The 15,325-nt window shown below is 33.2% G+C and overlaps 1 protein-coding gene across 1 annotated transcript in view; it reads left to right on the top strand.

Annotated features, from left to right (window-relative positions):
* Positions 1 to 22: 22 nt before the first annotated feature.
* Positions 23 to 15,325, top strand: part of LOC148610863 (protein disulfide-isomerase A5-like) — a 47,380-nt gene continuing 32,077 nt past the window's right edge. The window contains exons 1-6 of the mRNA XM_088590694.1: positions 23 to 157; positions 8,424 to 8,550; positions 10,551 to 10,638; positions 13,438 to 13,503; positions 14,188 to 14,233; positions 15,055 to 15,147. Of these exons, the coding sequence (XP_088446820.1) occupies positions 80 to 157; positions 8,424 to 8,550; positions 10,551 to 10,638; positions 13,438 to 13,503; positions 14,188 to 14,233; positions 15,055 to 15,147 (498 nt within the window). The 5' untranslated portion in view covers positions 23 to 79. The remainder of the gene's footprint in view (positions 158 to 8,423; positions 8,551 to 10,550; positions 10,639 to 13,437; positions 13,504 to 14,187; positions 14,234 to 15,054; positions 15,148 to 15,325) is intronic.

Consider the following 15,325-nt stretch of genomic DNA (forward strand, 5'->3'; position numbering starts at 1 on the left):
ATGTTTTGAAGACAATTAAAAAAATTCCGGGAAAGTACACCTTTCTAGACTTTCCAGTAGAGAGCTCGAAAGTATTCTAATGATAAGGTTACCGGCCACTAACTATACGTGGCACTTCAGAATGGCTAGGCTCTTACCATTGTTATTTATTTTATTGGTAAGTTTATGTTTATTCTGCATGAAGCTGCTCCAGAACTTTTTTTTCTTAAATCAAGCCCAATCAGCAATCATTTATGCACTCTTGTCCCTCACTGGGCCACAGACAAAAACCCTTCCCTTGCCCTGAGCTTTCACTCATAAAATGTACTCCGATCGAGAAAATTGAGCTAGTTAAGTCATGGATAGTTACATTGTAATGTTGTTGCAATGGCTTTCAATTTACACTATATTTTCGTGTTGTTTTTAAAGTTAAATAACACTTTATCCTGCCTCCTGCTCATGTCAGTCATGAGACAGTGATCGTGACAAGTAAGAAAAAGTCATCTTTTTTTACAGTTGGCACATGTATACATTTCAACAAGAAAAACATGGTAACACAGATCATGTTTGCCACAAAATTTGTTTAAGGGAAATGACTATAGCAATATCTTGTTGGCTGCTCAAAACTATTTTCTAAAGCATTTTTAGGATTGTTAATTTATCAGGAATGAATATTAACCTTCTGCAGAGGAAGGTCCAGTATAATTCCAAATTTTAAATCAGTGATCTACTTAAGGAAATAAGAAGTCAACAATGCAGTGTCAAATGAAAAGGTTGGAGATCTGGGATGCAGTTATATGTAACTGAAGTTCAAATTTCAAAAAGATCCTAGCTATGTCATAAATGGAGCATCCTGGAATATAGGCTACTATGTAGTTGAATTCCTGATTTCTTATGACTGCATAGTCACCAAATTTGAAGTAAGCTTATTCCAGCACTATAACATACATACAATCATAATACATATTCATGTTTACATGTCAAGTCTTAATTTGATTTTTTTTCTCAGTCTGTATTTTATTAAAATTATTTGTATGTAATGTGCATGCATATGTTTATGTCCATAAGTTTTTGCTTCAGTCCAAGTTTAACCTTATGGGTTCATGGTTAATGTGAATTTTAATTAATATGTATATAAACTATAGAGCACTACGCAAAAACTTAAATTACAGTCTACTGTAGATAATGGTTTGGTTAAGAATTGCTGTGTTCATGATGGCAGAGATCACATACAGTTGTATATTAATTTCATCCACCGGTGCATTAAGATCAAGTTAAAATTGTATTTTATCGTTACATATACATATTATTACTATCTTTTTTTTCTTGCTAATTCAAATATTAATATGGTTGAAAGCATGTATTTGAGACTTGCAACACAGTAATTAAGCTAGAACTACTTGTACATGTATTTAAAAAAAAATGATAGCTTACACATTTTCCTGCTTTGTCATGTTAAAATACCAAATCCAATTTAGATTTTATTTGGTGAACTTTGAGATAACTGTGCTATGTTCTTTATTTCAATGAATTATTTAACTATTATTATACATCCACTCTAATCCACTTATCAGAGTGTGGCTATATTATTGCTATCACCTTCTCTATCTGTCTGTCTGTCTGTCTGTCTGTCTGTTACACTCTTTGTAACAGTTTTCTCAACATCTGTTTGAGGGAATGCTTAGATATTTGGTTTATAGCTTATGCATGATAACTGTACAGTATCTCCCCTTTCCAGGTTCCTCTATCATCTACTTCTTGTTTATTGATCAACTTAGTTGTTTTTCAGGTGGTACATAATGAAAATTTTTGTAACAGAATTCTCAGCTTCTATTGTAGGGAATGATAAGATATTTGGTTTAATGCTTGTACCATGTCTCCCTTTCTTAGGTTTAACTGAAATATGTATGAGTTGGAGTATTCTTAGCATGACATACATTTTGCATTCAACCTCTTGTTGGTTCAACTACTGAACTGTTTACAAATTATTCAATTATTTCAATATATACATGTAAAAGTCAAGGACTGTTTTTGTTTGAAAATATCCCTGGCACAAATGCCAAAAACCAAACTTGAATTTTACAGCTGCCATCACTTTTGTTCAATAAAATGTGAGGTTGTAGGCTTGTTCAGTGCCCCATCATCAAGTAACATTGTTACAATTACAAGCTGATTAAGTTATCACAAGTGAAAAGTATTTTTTTATCTTTTTTACTGAAGTGATGTTTTATTTACATGTATTTTTTTGGTAAAAACTAGATGAAATGTCTGATTTGGAGAGATTACTATTTATGCTTCTACACTTATTTCTAGTCATGGATGTTTAATTTTTCCCTGCCACAGTGTGCAGTGGGGAACTATGGAATTTGACAGTGTCTGTACTTTCATGCATATATGTACATGTATATAATTCTGTCCAAAAGTAGTTTCCTGGGCATTACTTCTGAGTGCATTTGCGCATTTACATGAAATTTATACAAGTTAACCATTTAGGGGTAAAGATTTTGGAATTTGTAGGTCAAAGTTCAAGGTTACATGCACTCACAGATTACTTGTTTTGTTTTGTTGCATAACTATGAACAGGTTATGTTTAAGGAAGATACCATTTGAATTTTGGGTCAGTAGGTTAATGCTCATAGTCACATGCACTTGAAGAAATTGTAGTAAAAATTTGGGTCTAACTTCTGAAAACTTTTGTGCATTCTATGGAACTATACTATTTCATCATTTAGAACTAATAACAAACTGACTTTCAATCTCTAATTGTATTAAACCAAGTGGCAAAAATATCAAACTGCTTTGCATTACATTGCTTTTTTTGTCCCCTCTCCTTTTGCAAGATAATTGAGGAACTTATTAATGGTGTGCATCCATGTATCCATCTATCACAGTCACCTTCAGAATCTGACATACAATGTATTAAAGAGCCTTAAGAGGACTAGTAGGAATGTCTTGTTTAGACAGGTAACCAGTTTATTCAGTGCTGATTTGGACTGGCTTCATTGTAGTTATTGTCCATAATGCTACTAACAGGGCAGTACATGTAGTTTTTGCATGATTTATTGATTTAAAAGAGACCTGATCTTTCTTGATAAATTCTACTGCAATCCAAAAATATCAACAAATTAAAAAACTGTGTCTTACGTTTCTTAAAATTCTTCCCATAGTACTCTTGTACAGCAGTATGTCAGTCAGATTTTCCTTAAAAACCATAAGAGCATTTATTATAAGTGATAAAAATAATTTCTTACTCCAATGTTTCATTATAACTACATTCTGTACATGTATTAAATTTAAAGATTCTAGTTAGCTAGAGTATAGTTACATGACTTATTTCAAATCAAAGATCTTCAATAAAGTGTCAGTGTAGAAGATTAGAAATCTAGGAGTTCAGTAAACAAAATTCAAAGGACTAGGATCAGAAGTTGGAGGACCTTGACCTCTGTATTCCATGTCTGGTCTTTGTCCCTGGATTACATTCTTTTGATTACCCCTATTACCTTGGTTCCCTTGATTACTCTTGGACCACTGCAAATATAAAAATGATAGTTATATAGTTATAAAATTACAACTTTGTGCTAAGAAAATTCTTGTTAATGAGTTAATTTGTAAATATCACCATATAATTGAAATACATGATCATCATGTAACTTTGTAATCAGCTGAATCATGTTGATAACACTACAAGAATTACAAAGTTATTATTGTAATCAGCTGAATCATATGTTGATAACACTACAAGAATTACAAAGTTATTATTACTATTTATGTTACTTGTTTTGATATTGTCCAATAATAATAATGTCTTACACATGTTAAATAGATTTACAATAATGATATATGAAATGTAACTGTGATATATTTGTTATACTTTTGTTTTGTTAAAGATAAGAAGTTTTACTTTAAAATTTGTTTGTACTGTTTACCAGATATTAGCTACAAGTTTACATAAGATAAGCCTTGTAAGTAAACATTCTGTGTTCAAACTGGGTACAAATGAAACCGTACAACTGATAGAGACCAATTCTGTGTCATTAGTTTTTGATGGGCATTACTGGTATAATTTAGAAAAAAATTCTTATCAGGTACCATTTATGTGTTTGATAGTGATATTTGATAAACCGAATCTGTATTTTATTCATCTTTTTATCTCCCAATAACAAATACCACTATATAAAATAGGTTGTGTGGTATGATTGCCAATAAGACGTTCATCCACCAAAAGTCAAGCAACCAACAATTAATTTATGTTTGACTGGAGTGTCATTCAGTAACTTTTATCTATTTTAATAACATTGTTTGTATTACCCACACATATCGGTTGGTCAGTCTGTCTGTTACACTTATAAAATTGTAAATGTTTGAATATGAAATAAAGCCAATTAACATTCCTGTAGATCTTGTCAATCTACATTGTAGTTTAAAGAATCATTGGAAACTATTACATTGTATGTCTTGAATATTTTTTGATGATTTATTTCCTGAATTTTTAAGTTTTGTACATCTTTGTAAGCTTTTATGGGACCAATGAAAGTTTACTAGTTAGTTTGTGCCCAATGATGAAGGTCTCACTAACCACTTCTATCGTTTCCATTACTTTACATGTTAAAAAAGTGATTTTTCAAAGTTTCACTGTGAATTCCCAGCACAAATGACATCTTCAAGTTGCATACCGTTGTGAAGCTTGGAAAATAAGGCTTCCAAAATCATTATGCTAATGGTACGATGATTTTAGAAATTCTTCACAAAATTTACTTGAATAATTAATACTGAAAATCCACATTTTTACCTTTTCTGCTAAGTGACAGCATGGAGGCAAATTACTCACACATGTAAACAATACTCATGCACTTTTGTAGTTTATTACATATATGATTTTAAAGTACACATTCTCAGCTTTATTTTGACCATTTGACCTAGAAGTGGTTAGTGAGACCTTAAAAACATTTTATGAGTTTTTATGCTTTTTCTTTTTTTACATTTTATGAAAGCTTGTGGTATTGTGAGTCTAATAAGACCAAAACTATCAAAATCAGACATAGGACTACAAAGAAATGGTCATTTTTATATCATGCCCCTCAGTGATATTTTCCATAAAGTACTAAAAAATGACAATTTTAACTAACTTGTCACATCAAATTGAGACCTATGATAATTCAAGAAGTTGTAATAGTAGATATCATTTATCATTCTCAAAAAAGGACAGATTTCAACAACTTATATCATACCTATTTCATTACTGTGTGATTCTAAGTCTGTGCTGTGTGACTATTTGAGTACTTTGAATATCCCAAGCAGTGACGTTAGATATTTCATGCATGACGTCAAGTTATGAGTCACTTTTACTGATAAAAATCTTGTTGCTATGTTGTTTTTTTAAAATACTTTGCACAATGCACCTCTTAAAATAGAGCCAGATTACCAATATCACTATATTGATTTTATGGGAAAATGGAAATAATGACCAGGAAAGGCAATTTTCCTCAAATTATGCATTTCTCTGAAATATGCCATAATTTGGCTTATGGTCTCACTAACCACTTTTAACGTTTCCATTACTTTACATGTTAAAAAAGTAATTTTCAAAGTGAATTCCCAGCACAAATGACATCTTTAAGTTGCATACCGTTGCGAAGCTTGGAAAATGAGGCTTCCAAAATCATTATGCTAATGGTATGATGATTTCAGAAATTCTTCACAAAATTTACTTGAATGAATAATATTGAAAATCCACATTTTTACCTTTTCTGCTAAGTGACAGCATGGAGGCAAATTACTCACACATAAACAATATTCATACACTTTTGTAGTTAATTACATATATGATTTTAAAGTACACATTCTCAGCTTTATTTTGACTACTTTTAATCATAATACACACAAATAATGCACTTACAATGCATATGTCTAGGTTCAGTGTGTTTTTTGGTACTACATAGGGGGTGGCCCTTTGACCTGGAAGTGGTTAGTGAGGCTGAACATTTTTATGTGGTTGTCTCCCTTCAGTGTTGCTTCTCTGTGGTAGTCTGGTCTCAGTATCGTATTAATTTTCCCATAGACTTCTATAGTGAAGTGCATATTTTTAGGATTTTTTAAAAAATATGTAAATTGATTCAATAAAACTTTCAGTTAAGTAGCATTTCTAAGGACATGTGAAAAAATAATTTTCCACAAAGAAAATAGAGTGAGCCCACGAAGATCGGACAGAAAAGTAGTCTTGAACTATAAATAGCCATTTTCCCTACTTTCACTTTCGTTTTGCACTCATCAAACCAACCTTTTCAGTGGAACATTTTTATGTTATTATGTTAGATTTTCTTTTAAAAAGTTCTTCATCTTACAGTGTGATGTTTGCTCTATTTTATAAGTCATTGTTCATATCTTTTAACAAATTATTAGTTTGTAGAGAGGCAAAAAGGAAATGCACTATTATTTGATAGCATCCATGTTTTGACATACATCCGCTCAGGGATATGCAATACGATACTGGTACCTATTACTAATAAACATTTCAGTATAATCATAAAAGTTGTTGTTTTTCTGCTAGAGTATTCATCTTCATACTGAACATTCAGAATATCATTGCCCTGCTACAAACATGAGTTTTCTATTAAATTTTTTATATAGGTACCCTATTCCAGGCATAAGACTAATATCTCAATGTTTGCCAGAAAATATTACTTTTGATAAAAAGCTTCTGCATTAATCAAACTATGCAAATTTGTGGTTTTTCTGACATGGTAGATACATAAGCTGTACTATGAGTTCCAAGTCATTATTTAATCCCCACTTGTGAGTGCCATATATAGAAATATTAATATCCGAACCTCCTTTTTTGTCTTTAACACAAGGGAGCCTCTTGTTTAAAGTAAAGTATATGTACCAGTACAACCAACTGTTCTAAACTATAGATATGGTCATTTTAATTATAATAAATCCAGAAAAAATGGTACCAATATCATAGTTTAAAAAAGATACAGCTTTTCATATGCAGAAAATACAGATTTTAAGCCATTTTGGTACCCCAGGTAGATACAAATGGACCTCAATATGACAGGAAAAGGATTTTTCTTTAAAACCAATAGCTATGATGCAAGAAAAATAGTTTAATGGTATAAATATCATGATAACATTTGTCTGCTTTAGACACTTTTTGAAAAAATTCAGTTTTTATATGAATAAACACCATAATTTTTCTTGCCGCATTAGAATCTGTCCATTTGAACCACTATAAAAAGTCCACTAAAAAATTGCTTTTGACTTTTGTGATATTTCTGTGTTTAAATCAATCACACAGTTATATGGTAACTTATTTCAGCTATTTATTTGAAAGAAAAACAAAAAATAAAAAAATATTCATTTTTTCATATATAAGAGGCAATGTATGGAAAATGACTATTTTCAAGTCCTAACTACATACTTGAAATGTGTTGTAACTTGAAAACTATCCTTTATGCAGGAGTATTACTTGCTTCAGGTTACTTGAATATAGATATGCTCATCATAAATAGTCAAGGTAATAATTTTATTGAACTGATATCCTACAAATTCATGAAAACAAAATGCTTTTCCAAATTTGGTGAAGATTAACCATAAATGCAAAAAAACAGAGCTACCATAAAAAACCAGGTTCAAAAGTTGGCAAATTCATCTTATATGTGTTACCTGCATTTGAGTACTACTTTTTCAGCTGGTTAAGACCACTTGCTGAATATCCAACATTACTTGAAAAATTGGCTTACTAGGTCTCAGTATCGTATTAATTTTCCCATAGACTTCTATAGTGAAGTGCATATCTTTAGGATTTTTTTTAAAAATATGTAAATTGATTCAATAAAACTTGCACTTATGTAGCATTTCTGAGGACATGTGAAAAAATAATTTCCCACAAATTCTAAGGACATGTGAAAAAATAATTTCCCACAAAGAAAATAGAGTGAGCCCACGAAGATCGGACAGAAAAGTAGTCTTGAACTATAAACAGTCATTTTCCCTACTTTCACTTTCGTTTTGCACTCATCAAACCAACCTTTTCAGTGGAACATTTTTATGTTATTATGTTCGATTTTCTTTTAAAGAAGTTCTTCATCTTACAGTGTGATGTTTGCTCTATTTAATAAGTCATTGTTCATATCTTTTGACAAAACATTAGTTTGTAGAGAGGCAAAAAGAAAATGCACTATATTTTAATAGCATCCATGTTTTGACATACACCCGCTCAGGGATATACAATATGATACTGGTACCTGTCTCCCTTCAGTGTAGCTTCTCTGATGCTGTATTATATATTTGGTTTAACAGCACGTTTTGTATCTTACTCTTATGCTATTAGGGTTGTCACATTTCCTCCAGCACTATCTAGATATTTTTTTCAATAGTTTTTGTAAAACATGAATCAGCAGAAATTTTCCTGTTCTCTTACTTTTCCTGACTTGATGTTTTAGGTGAATGTACCAGTTAAGTTGGGAGCTAAACAGAAGACATCATTGATTCTGGATATAGATGACCCTAAAGAATTAAAGAAGACTCTTAGAACCAAGACCAATCTACTCATTATATATGCTAAATCAGGTATGTGGTTAAATGTCCTGTTTGACTGCATGTAGTTATACCCCTTTTTAGAGTGGGAGCTATATTGCTATGACCTTGTCTGTCTTTCTGTTACACTTTTCTGTAACCAATTTCTCAGCTTCTATTTGAGGGAATGCTTAGGTATTTGGTATATTGCTTTTGCATAATGACTTGTACCATGTTTCTTCTTTCCAAATTTGACAGAAATGTAGTATGTAACATCTTGTGTTAGCTTTACTTTTCATTGCATAAAGCAACATAATTTCACCATGTGTTACATCAGATTTAATCTGTAATGAGTTAATTGATTATTACATACATCATCAGATTTGTAAAGCATAGAATCAATTTACCAGGATTTTTTTATCTGAATAACACATGTTTTATTGATCATGATTTATAATAGATAATAGAGTGTCCAAGGTATATAAAAGAGCAATCAAGGGAACTAAAGTTATAGCAGTAATCAGAAGAATGTAATCCAGGGATAAAGACCAGGCATGAAAAACAGACATACACAACAAAGAACATAAAGTAAATAAAATCATACATACAAAGTAACAAAAGCAAATAAGCAACTCGGACTCCACTTAAAACTGGGAACATGGACCAGTTGGTCTGGTAGGGTAAGCGTCCAGAGTTTCCAAGCTATATAAAAGATTATAGAGTGTCCATGCTATATATTGATGATGACTTATCATCAGTAAGGCACCAAAAACTGTTATTTGAAAAGACTAAGGATCCTTTTGGACATAAATAACAATAATTAAATATAAATCTGAACTTTAATGAATTTGAACCTAGAAACTGTAATTTAACATAAAGAATATATATATTGTATTTCAATTTTTTAACATTTGAGTATGGAGAAATAATTTATATTTTACAAAACTAATAAAGTTTTTTGGATAAAGTTTAATGCTGATAAATTTTTATATAAAGTTAATGAGGCTTTTAATTGATTACTGGTACATGTAGTATACATTTACTGGGTTCTGGCAGCTTTTACATGTAGTATACATTTCCAGACTCTGGTAGCTATTACATGTACATTTACTGGGCTCTGGTAGCTATTACATGTATACATTTACTGGGTTCTGGCAGCTTTTACATGTAGTATACATTTCCAGACTCTGGTAGCTATTACATGTACATTTACTGGGCTCTGGTACCTATTACATGTACATATACTGGGCTCTGGTAGCTATTACATGTATACATTTACTGGGCTCTGGTAGCTATTACATGTATACATTTACTGGGCTCTGGTAGCTATTACATGTATACATTTACTGGGCTCTGGTAGCTATTACATGTACATTTACTGGGCTCTGGTAGCTATTACATGTATACATTTACTGGGCTCTGGTAGCTATTACATGTATACATTTACTGGGCTTTGGTAGCTATTACATGTATACATTTACTGGGCTTGTAGCTATTACATGTATACATTTACTGGGCTTTGGTAGCTATTACATGTATACATTTACTGGGCTGTGGTAGCTATTACATGTTGTATACATTCACTGGGCTCTGGTAGCTATTACATGTATACATTTACTAGGCTTTGGTAGCTATTACATGTAGTATACATTTCCGGGCTCTGGTAGCTATTACATGTAGTATATATTTACTGGACCCTGGTAACTAGTACATATTACATGATGTAGTATAGTTTTAGTGGGCCCTAGTGATATTAGTACATGTAGTATAAGTTGATGTATGCAGTTTGGAAGTAATTGTTTAAAATTTTAACACAGATGGACATTATGTGTATAAGAAGTATCGTAAGTTCCCATTGGTCGAGACATCAGTGATATACCAACATAGTAGTACTTGATCACTGAAATTAATTGTTCTTGATTACAAATAAGCTCTGTCATAGGTAAAGCCTGAAATCATATTAAATGTAGCATAAGTTTGATTGGGTCCTGGTAACTAGTACATATAGTATACTATTCATGTTATAAATGTATTTTTATGTACTTCTGTTTTAGGAAAGGAGTATGGGAAGTTAAAGTCTATATTTGAAAATGTGGCTGATGAAATGAAAGGGAAGGCCACACTTGGCTTAGTTGATTGTAGGTATGTATTAAGTGGAGATCAGTCATGATTTTCCCTCAAAACCTCTACACACTTGACTTGGTTGATTGAAGGTATGTATTAATTGAGATCAGTCATGATTTTCCCTCAAAACCTCTACACACTTGGCTTGGTTGATTGTAGGTATGTATTAAGTGGAGATCAGTCATGGTTTTACCTCAAAACCTCTACACACTTGGCTTGGTTGATTGTAGGTATGTATTGGAGATCAGTCATGGTTTTACCTCAAAACCTCTACACACTTGGCTTGGTTGATTGTAGGTATGTATTAAGTGGAGATCAATTCGGTTTCTCTGCTACTTATTTTGTGACTGGCACTCTGTCTATCATGTATTCAATAGTTAAGGCTTCATAAACAGGGTGCCTTCAGACTTCATAACCAAGGTTCCTACAGACTACAGGTGCCTTCTGACTTCAGGTTCCTATAGACTCCAGCTTCTTATAGATTCCAGGTTCCTTCAGACTTCAGATTCCTTTAGACTCCAGGATCCTATGGACTTGAGGTTCCTATAGACTCCAGGTTCCTTCAGAATTCAGGTTCGTTCTGACTTCAGATTCCGTCAGACTCTAGGTTCCAATAAACTCCAGGTTCTTATAGCCTCCATGTTCCTATAGACTCCAGGTTCTTTCAGACTTCAGGATTCTTCTGACTTCAGGTTCCTTCAGACTTCAGGTTCCTAAAGACTCCAGGTTCCTATAGACCAGGTTCCTTCAGACTAGGTTCCTTCAGACTCAAGGTTCCAATAGACTTCAGGTTCGTCCAGACTCCAGGTTCTTTCAGACTCAAGGTTCCTATAGACTGCAGGTTCCTTCAGACTAGGTTCCTTCAGACTGCAGGTTCCTTCAGACTAGGTTCCTATAGACTCCAGGTTCCTTCAGACTAGGTTCCTTCTGACTTCAGGTTCCTTCAGACTCCAGGTTCCAATAGACTTCAGGTTCGTCCAGACTCCAGGTTCTTTCAGACTCAAGGTTCCTATAGACTGCAGGTTCCTATAGACTCCAGAATTCAGATTCCTTCTGACCAGGTTCCTTCAGACTCCAGGTTCCCATAGACTCCAGGTTCCTTCAGACTAGGTTCCTTCAGAATCCAGGTTCCTATAGACTCCAGGTTCCTTCAGACTAGGTTCCTTCTGACTTCAGGTTCCTTCAGACTCCAGGTTCCTACAGACTCCAGGTTCCTTCAGACTAGGTTCCTTCAGACTCCAGGTTTCTTCAGACTCCAGGTTCCCATAGACTCCAGGTTCCTTCAGACTAGGTTCCTTCAGACTCCAGGTTCCTTCAGACTAGGTTCCTTCTGACTTCTGGTTCCTTCAGACTTCACGTTCCTATAGACTTCAGGTTTGTCCAGACTCCAGGTTCTTTCAGACTCAAGGTTCCTACAGACTGCAGGTTCCTATAGACTCCAGAATTCAGGTTCCTTCTGACTTCAGGTTCCTTCAGACTCTAGGTTCCTATCAACTCCAGGTTCCTATAGAGTTCAGGTTCCTTTAGACTCCAGAATCCTATCGACTCCATGTTCCTATAGACTCCAGGTTCTTTCAGACTTCATGTTTCTTCTGACTTCAGGTTCCTTCAGACTCCAGGTTCATATAGACCAGGTTCCTTCAGACTCCAGGTTCCTATAGACTTCAGGTTCCTTCAGACTCCAGGTTCCTATAGACTCCAGGTTTCTTCAGACTCCAGAATCCTATAGACCAGGTACCTTGAGACTCCAGGTTCCTTCAGACTTTATGTTCCTTTTGACTTCAGGTTCCTTCAGACTCCAGGTTCATATAGACTCCAGGTTCCTTCTGACTTCAGGTTCCTTCAGAATCCAGGTTCCTATAGACTCCAGGTTCCTTCAGACTAGGTTCCATCTGACTTCAGGTTCCTTCAGACTCCAGGTTCTTTCGGACTCAAGGTTCCTATAGACTGCAGGTTCCTATAGACTCCAGCTTCTCTCAGACTCCAGTTTCTTTCAGATTCCAGGTTCTTTCAGACTCCAGGATCCTTCTGACTTTAGTTCTTATAAACTCCAGGTCCCTATAGAGTTCAGGTTCCTTTAGACTCCAGCTTTCTCAGACTCCAGTATCTTTCAGATTCCAGGTTCTTTTAGACTCCAGGTTCCTTCTGACTTCAGGTTCCTTTAAACTCCAGGTTCCTTCTAAATATGATTGTTCCATGTAGTATTCTGCACAAAACGGTGTTGGGATTTTTGATCTATGAAAAAACATGGCTTTTGTTACTAGAAATAGGACAGATGACAGCTTTTCACATATATATATATATTTCAAAAACCTTTAGGGTTAGCCAAATTTTGACACAGGGAATGAAAGGTTCGGCATGATCAGATCTGTCTGTGGTCAATTTTGTGAAAATAGGTTGATCCATGTTGGAGTTGATGCCCTTTTTTGGAAGTTTCCTTTTGTGCAACTTTTTTATGGTATTACTTTCAAAAGCCTTCTCTTCGGAAATTACTGGACAGACTTCAATGAAAGCCGATATGAAAAAACATGGCCACTTATACAAAAAATACAATGTAGCTTATAAACCCGGGTGAGTGATTCAGGCTCTTTATAGCCTTTAGTTATTTGTACAAAATCTTGTGGTAGTTTATATATGTATTGGTTGTATAACATTCATTTAAATTAATTATATGACAATATTTATATCACCATTTTGATTAATTGTATGACAATATTTATATCACCATTTAAATTAATTATATGGCAATATTTATATCACCATTTAAATTAATTATATGACAATATTTATATTACCATTTTGATATGTTATTTTCAGTGATGCAAAGAAGTTGTGTAAGAACCAGAAAGTGTCACCCAGTCAGTTAGAACTGAAACATTATAAGTAAGTACCATTTAATATGATAAGGAGTTATAACCCCTCACTGACAATGTTTCATACATATGTATTAAGCAACTATGTGTTCTCCATTCCTTTCTGTTTCTACCTATAACAGCTCCTTTGTACATAATTTTGTCATTGAGAGGCAATGTTTTCCCTGGAAAATTCAAATAGCATCCTGGTCAAGTATACAGTTTGGACAGCATCTTTTCCTTCGAAATTATAGCATCACATTTGTAACCAGTTCTTATAGCATTATATCAAATCACATTACAATGATGCTAAAAGGCCCTGGGAAGAACACTGGTTAGAGGTATTGGTTAACTTAATCCAATTACAATTTGCTTCATTAATATTCAGTACATTTTGATCAAACTATGCAAAAAATTTAGAAATCTGTACATTTTAGAGGTCATATGTCAAAGGTCAGAATGGACTTCCATTGTGAATTGTGAATCCTATGATAATCATTCTGCAATAAATTGTTACTTATTTGTTTTTTCTATTTAAAGTAGCGCTTCAAAATGCCTAGTACAAGCAGATCAAAATATTATCTCCCTTTTACCATTTTCTATAAATTGTTAAGACATTGTCTGTTCATTATACATGTATATCTAAATTTAAGAAGTAAAATCCTTTTCGAAAACAAAACACAAAATCTTGTCAAGAGGTGTGATTTTCTTTCAGAGATGGATCTTTCAACAAAAACTATGACAGAAAAATGGTTGCTAAGGTAATTTCTAAGTACAATACAATAGCCTGTATAAAGAATAACCCATGTGTTATGATAAATTTTGACAAATGTAAGGGTACTAGGTACAAAGTATATACTTATATTTTAGGTAGATCTTACCTAATATTATTGTCTATAGATTTTCCTGATATTTATCAAAGATGATCATCAGTTAACCATTAAATTTAAATTATAAAGAATGTTTTAAAAATTTGTATAATCTTGTTTCAAGAAGAGAACTTGAGATCACTTATTTTTTTTTAAATGATAAAAACAAAAGTTCCCATTACATTTCAAAAATATATTTTCCTGCCAATCTTCTCACCCTTGAAAGAGACATTGTAAATTCATGTCAAAAATTTGTTTTAAATAATTTAAAGATAGTTTTAAAATCATTTCAAATACTGTGTGCTCATTTAATTATATATTTCCTTATGACTTTGCAAGATGACAGACAATTTATTGATAATTCTATTTATCATATACATTTTCTAAATAAGTCCTTCCCATTGTGAAACATATTTTTTAATTTTGTGATTAGCGTATTGATATTCCAAATCATCAGCGCATCAAATGAAATTTATGTCACAAGGGAAAAGTGTTGTGCCAGTAGCAAAAGCAAGAATGAAATAACAGAATTTATTTCACATATGAAATATCAAAATTTGTTACACAGGGAACATTCACTTCTATATATCTTTTTTCAATGTAAAAATGATATGAAATGAACTGTTTACTGCATATACCCATAGTAGCTTTATAATTTTTTATCAGCTACATGTACATCTATCATTATGACTTTTACTTATTGTTAACTTCAGTCATTAGTAAACTTCCTGATGGACCCAACAGGAGATATCCCATGGGAAGAGGAACCCACTGCTGGGGATGTTGTTCATGTAGAGAGTCCTGAGGTATGTGTAGAGTTAGAGGTTGAGGTAGGGTTAGGGATCCAGCAGGAGATATCCTGTTGGAAGAGAAACCAACTGCTGTATATGTTGATCATCTAGAGAGTTTTGAGGTTTGTGTAGGGTTGGAGAAAGAGGTAGGAGTAATGTAAGGGGTAGGGACCCAACAAGATACATCCCATTG

The sequence above is a fragment of the Perna viridis genome, chromosome 7 (genome assembly GCF_037379345.1).
Source record: "Perna viridis isolate PV_CMFRI_1.1 ecotype Kerala chromosome 7, ASM3737934v1, whole genome shotgun sequence".
NCBI lineage: Eukaryota > Metazoa > Mollusca > Bivalvia > Mytilida > Mytilidae > Perna > Perna viridis.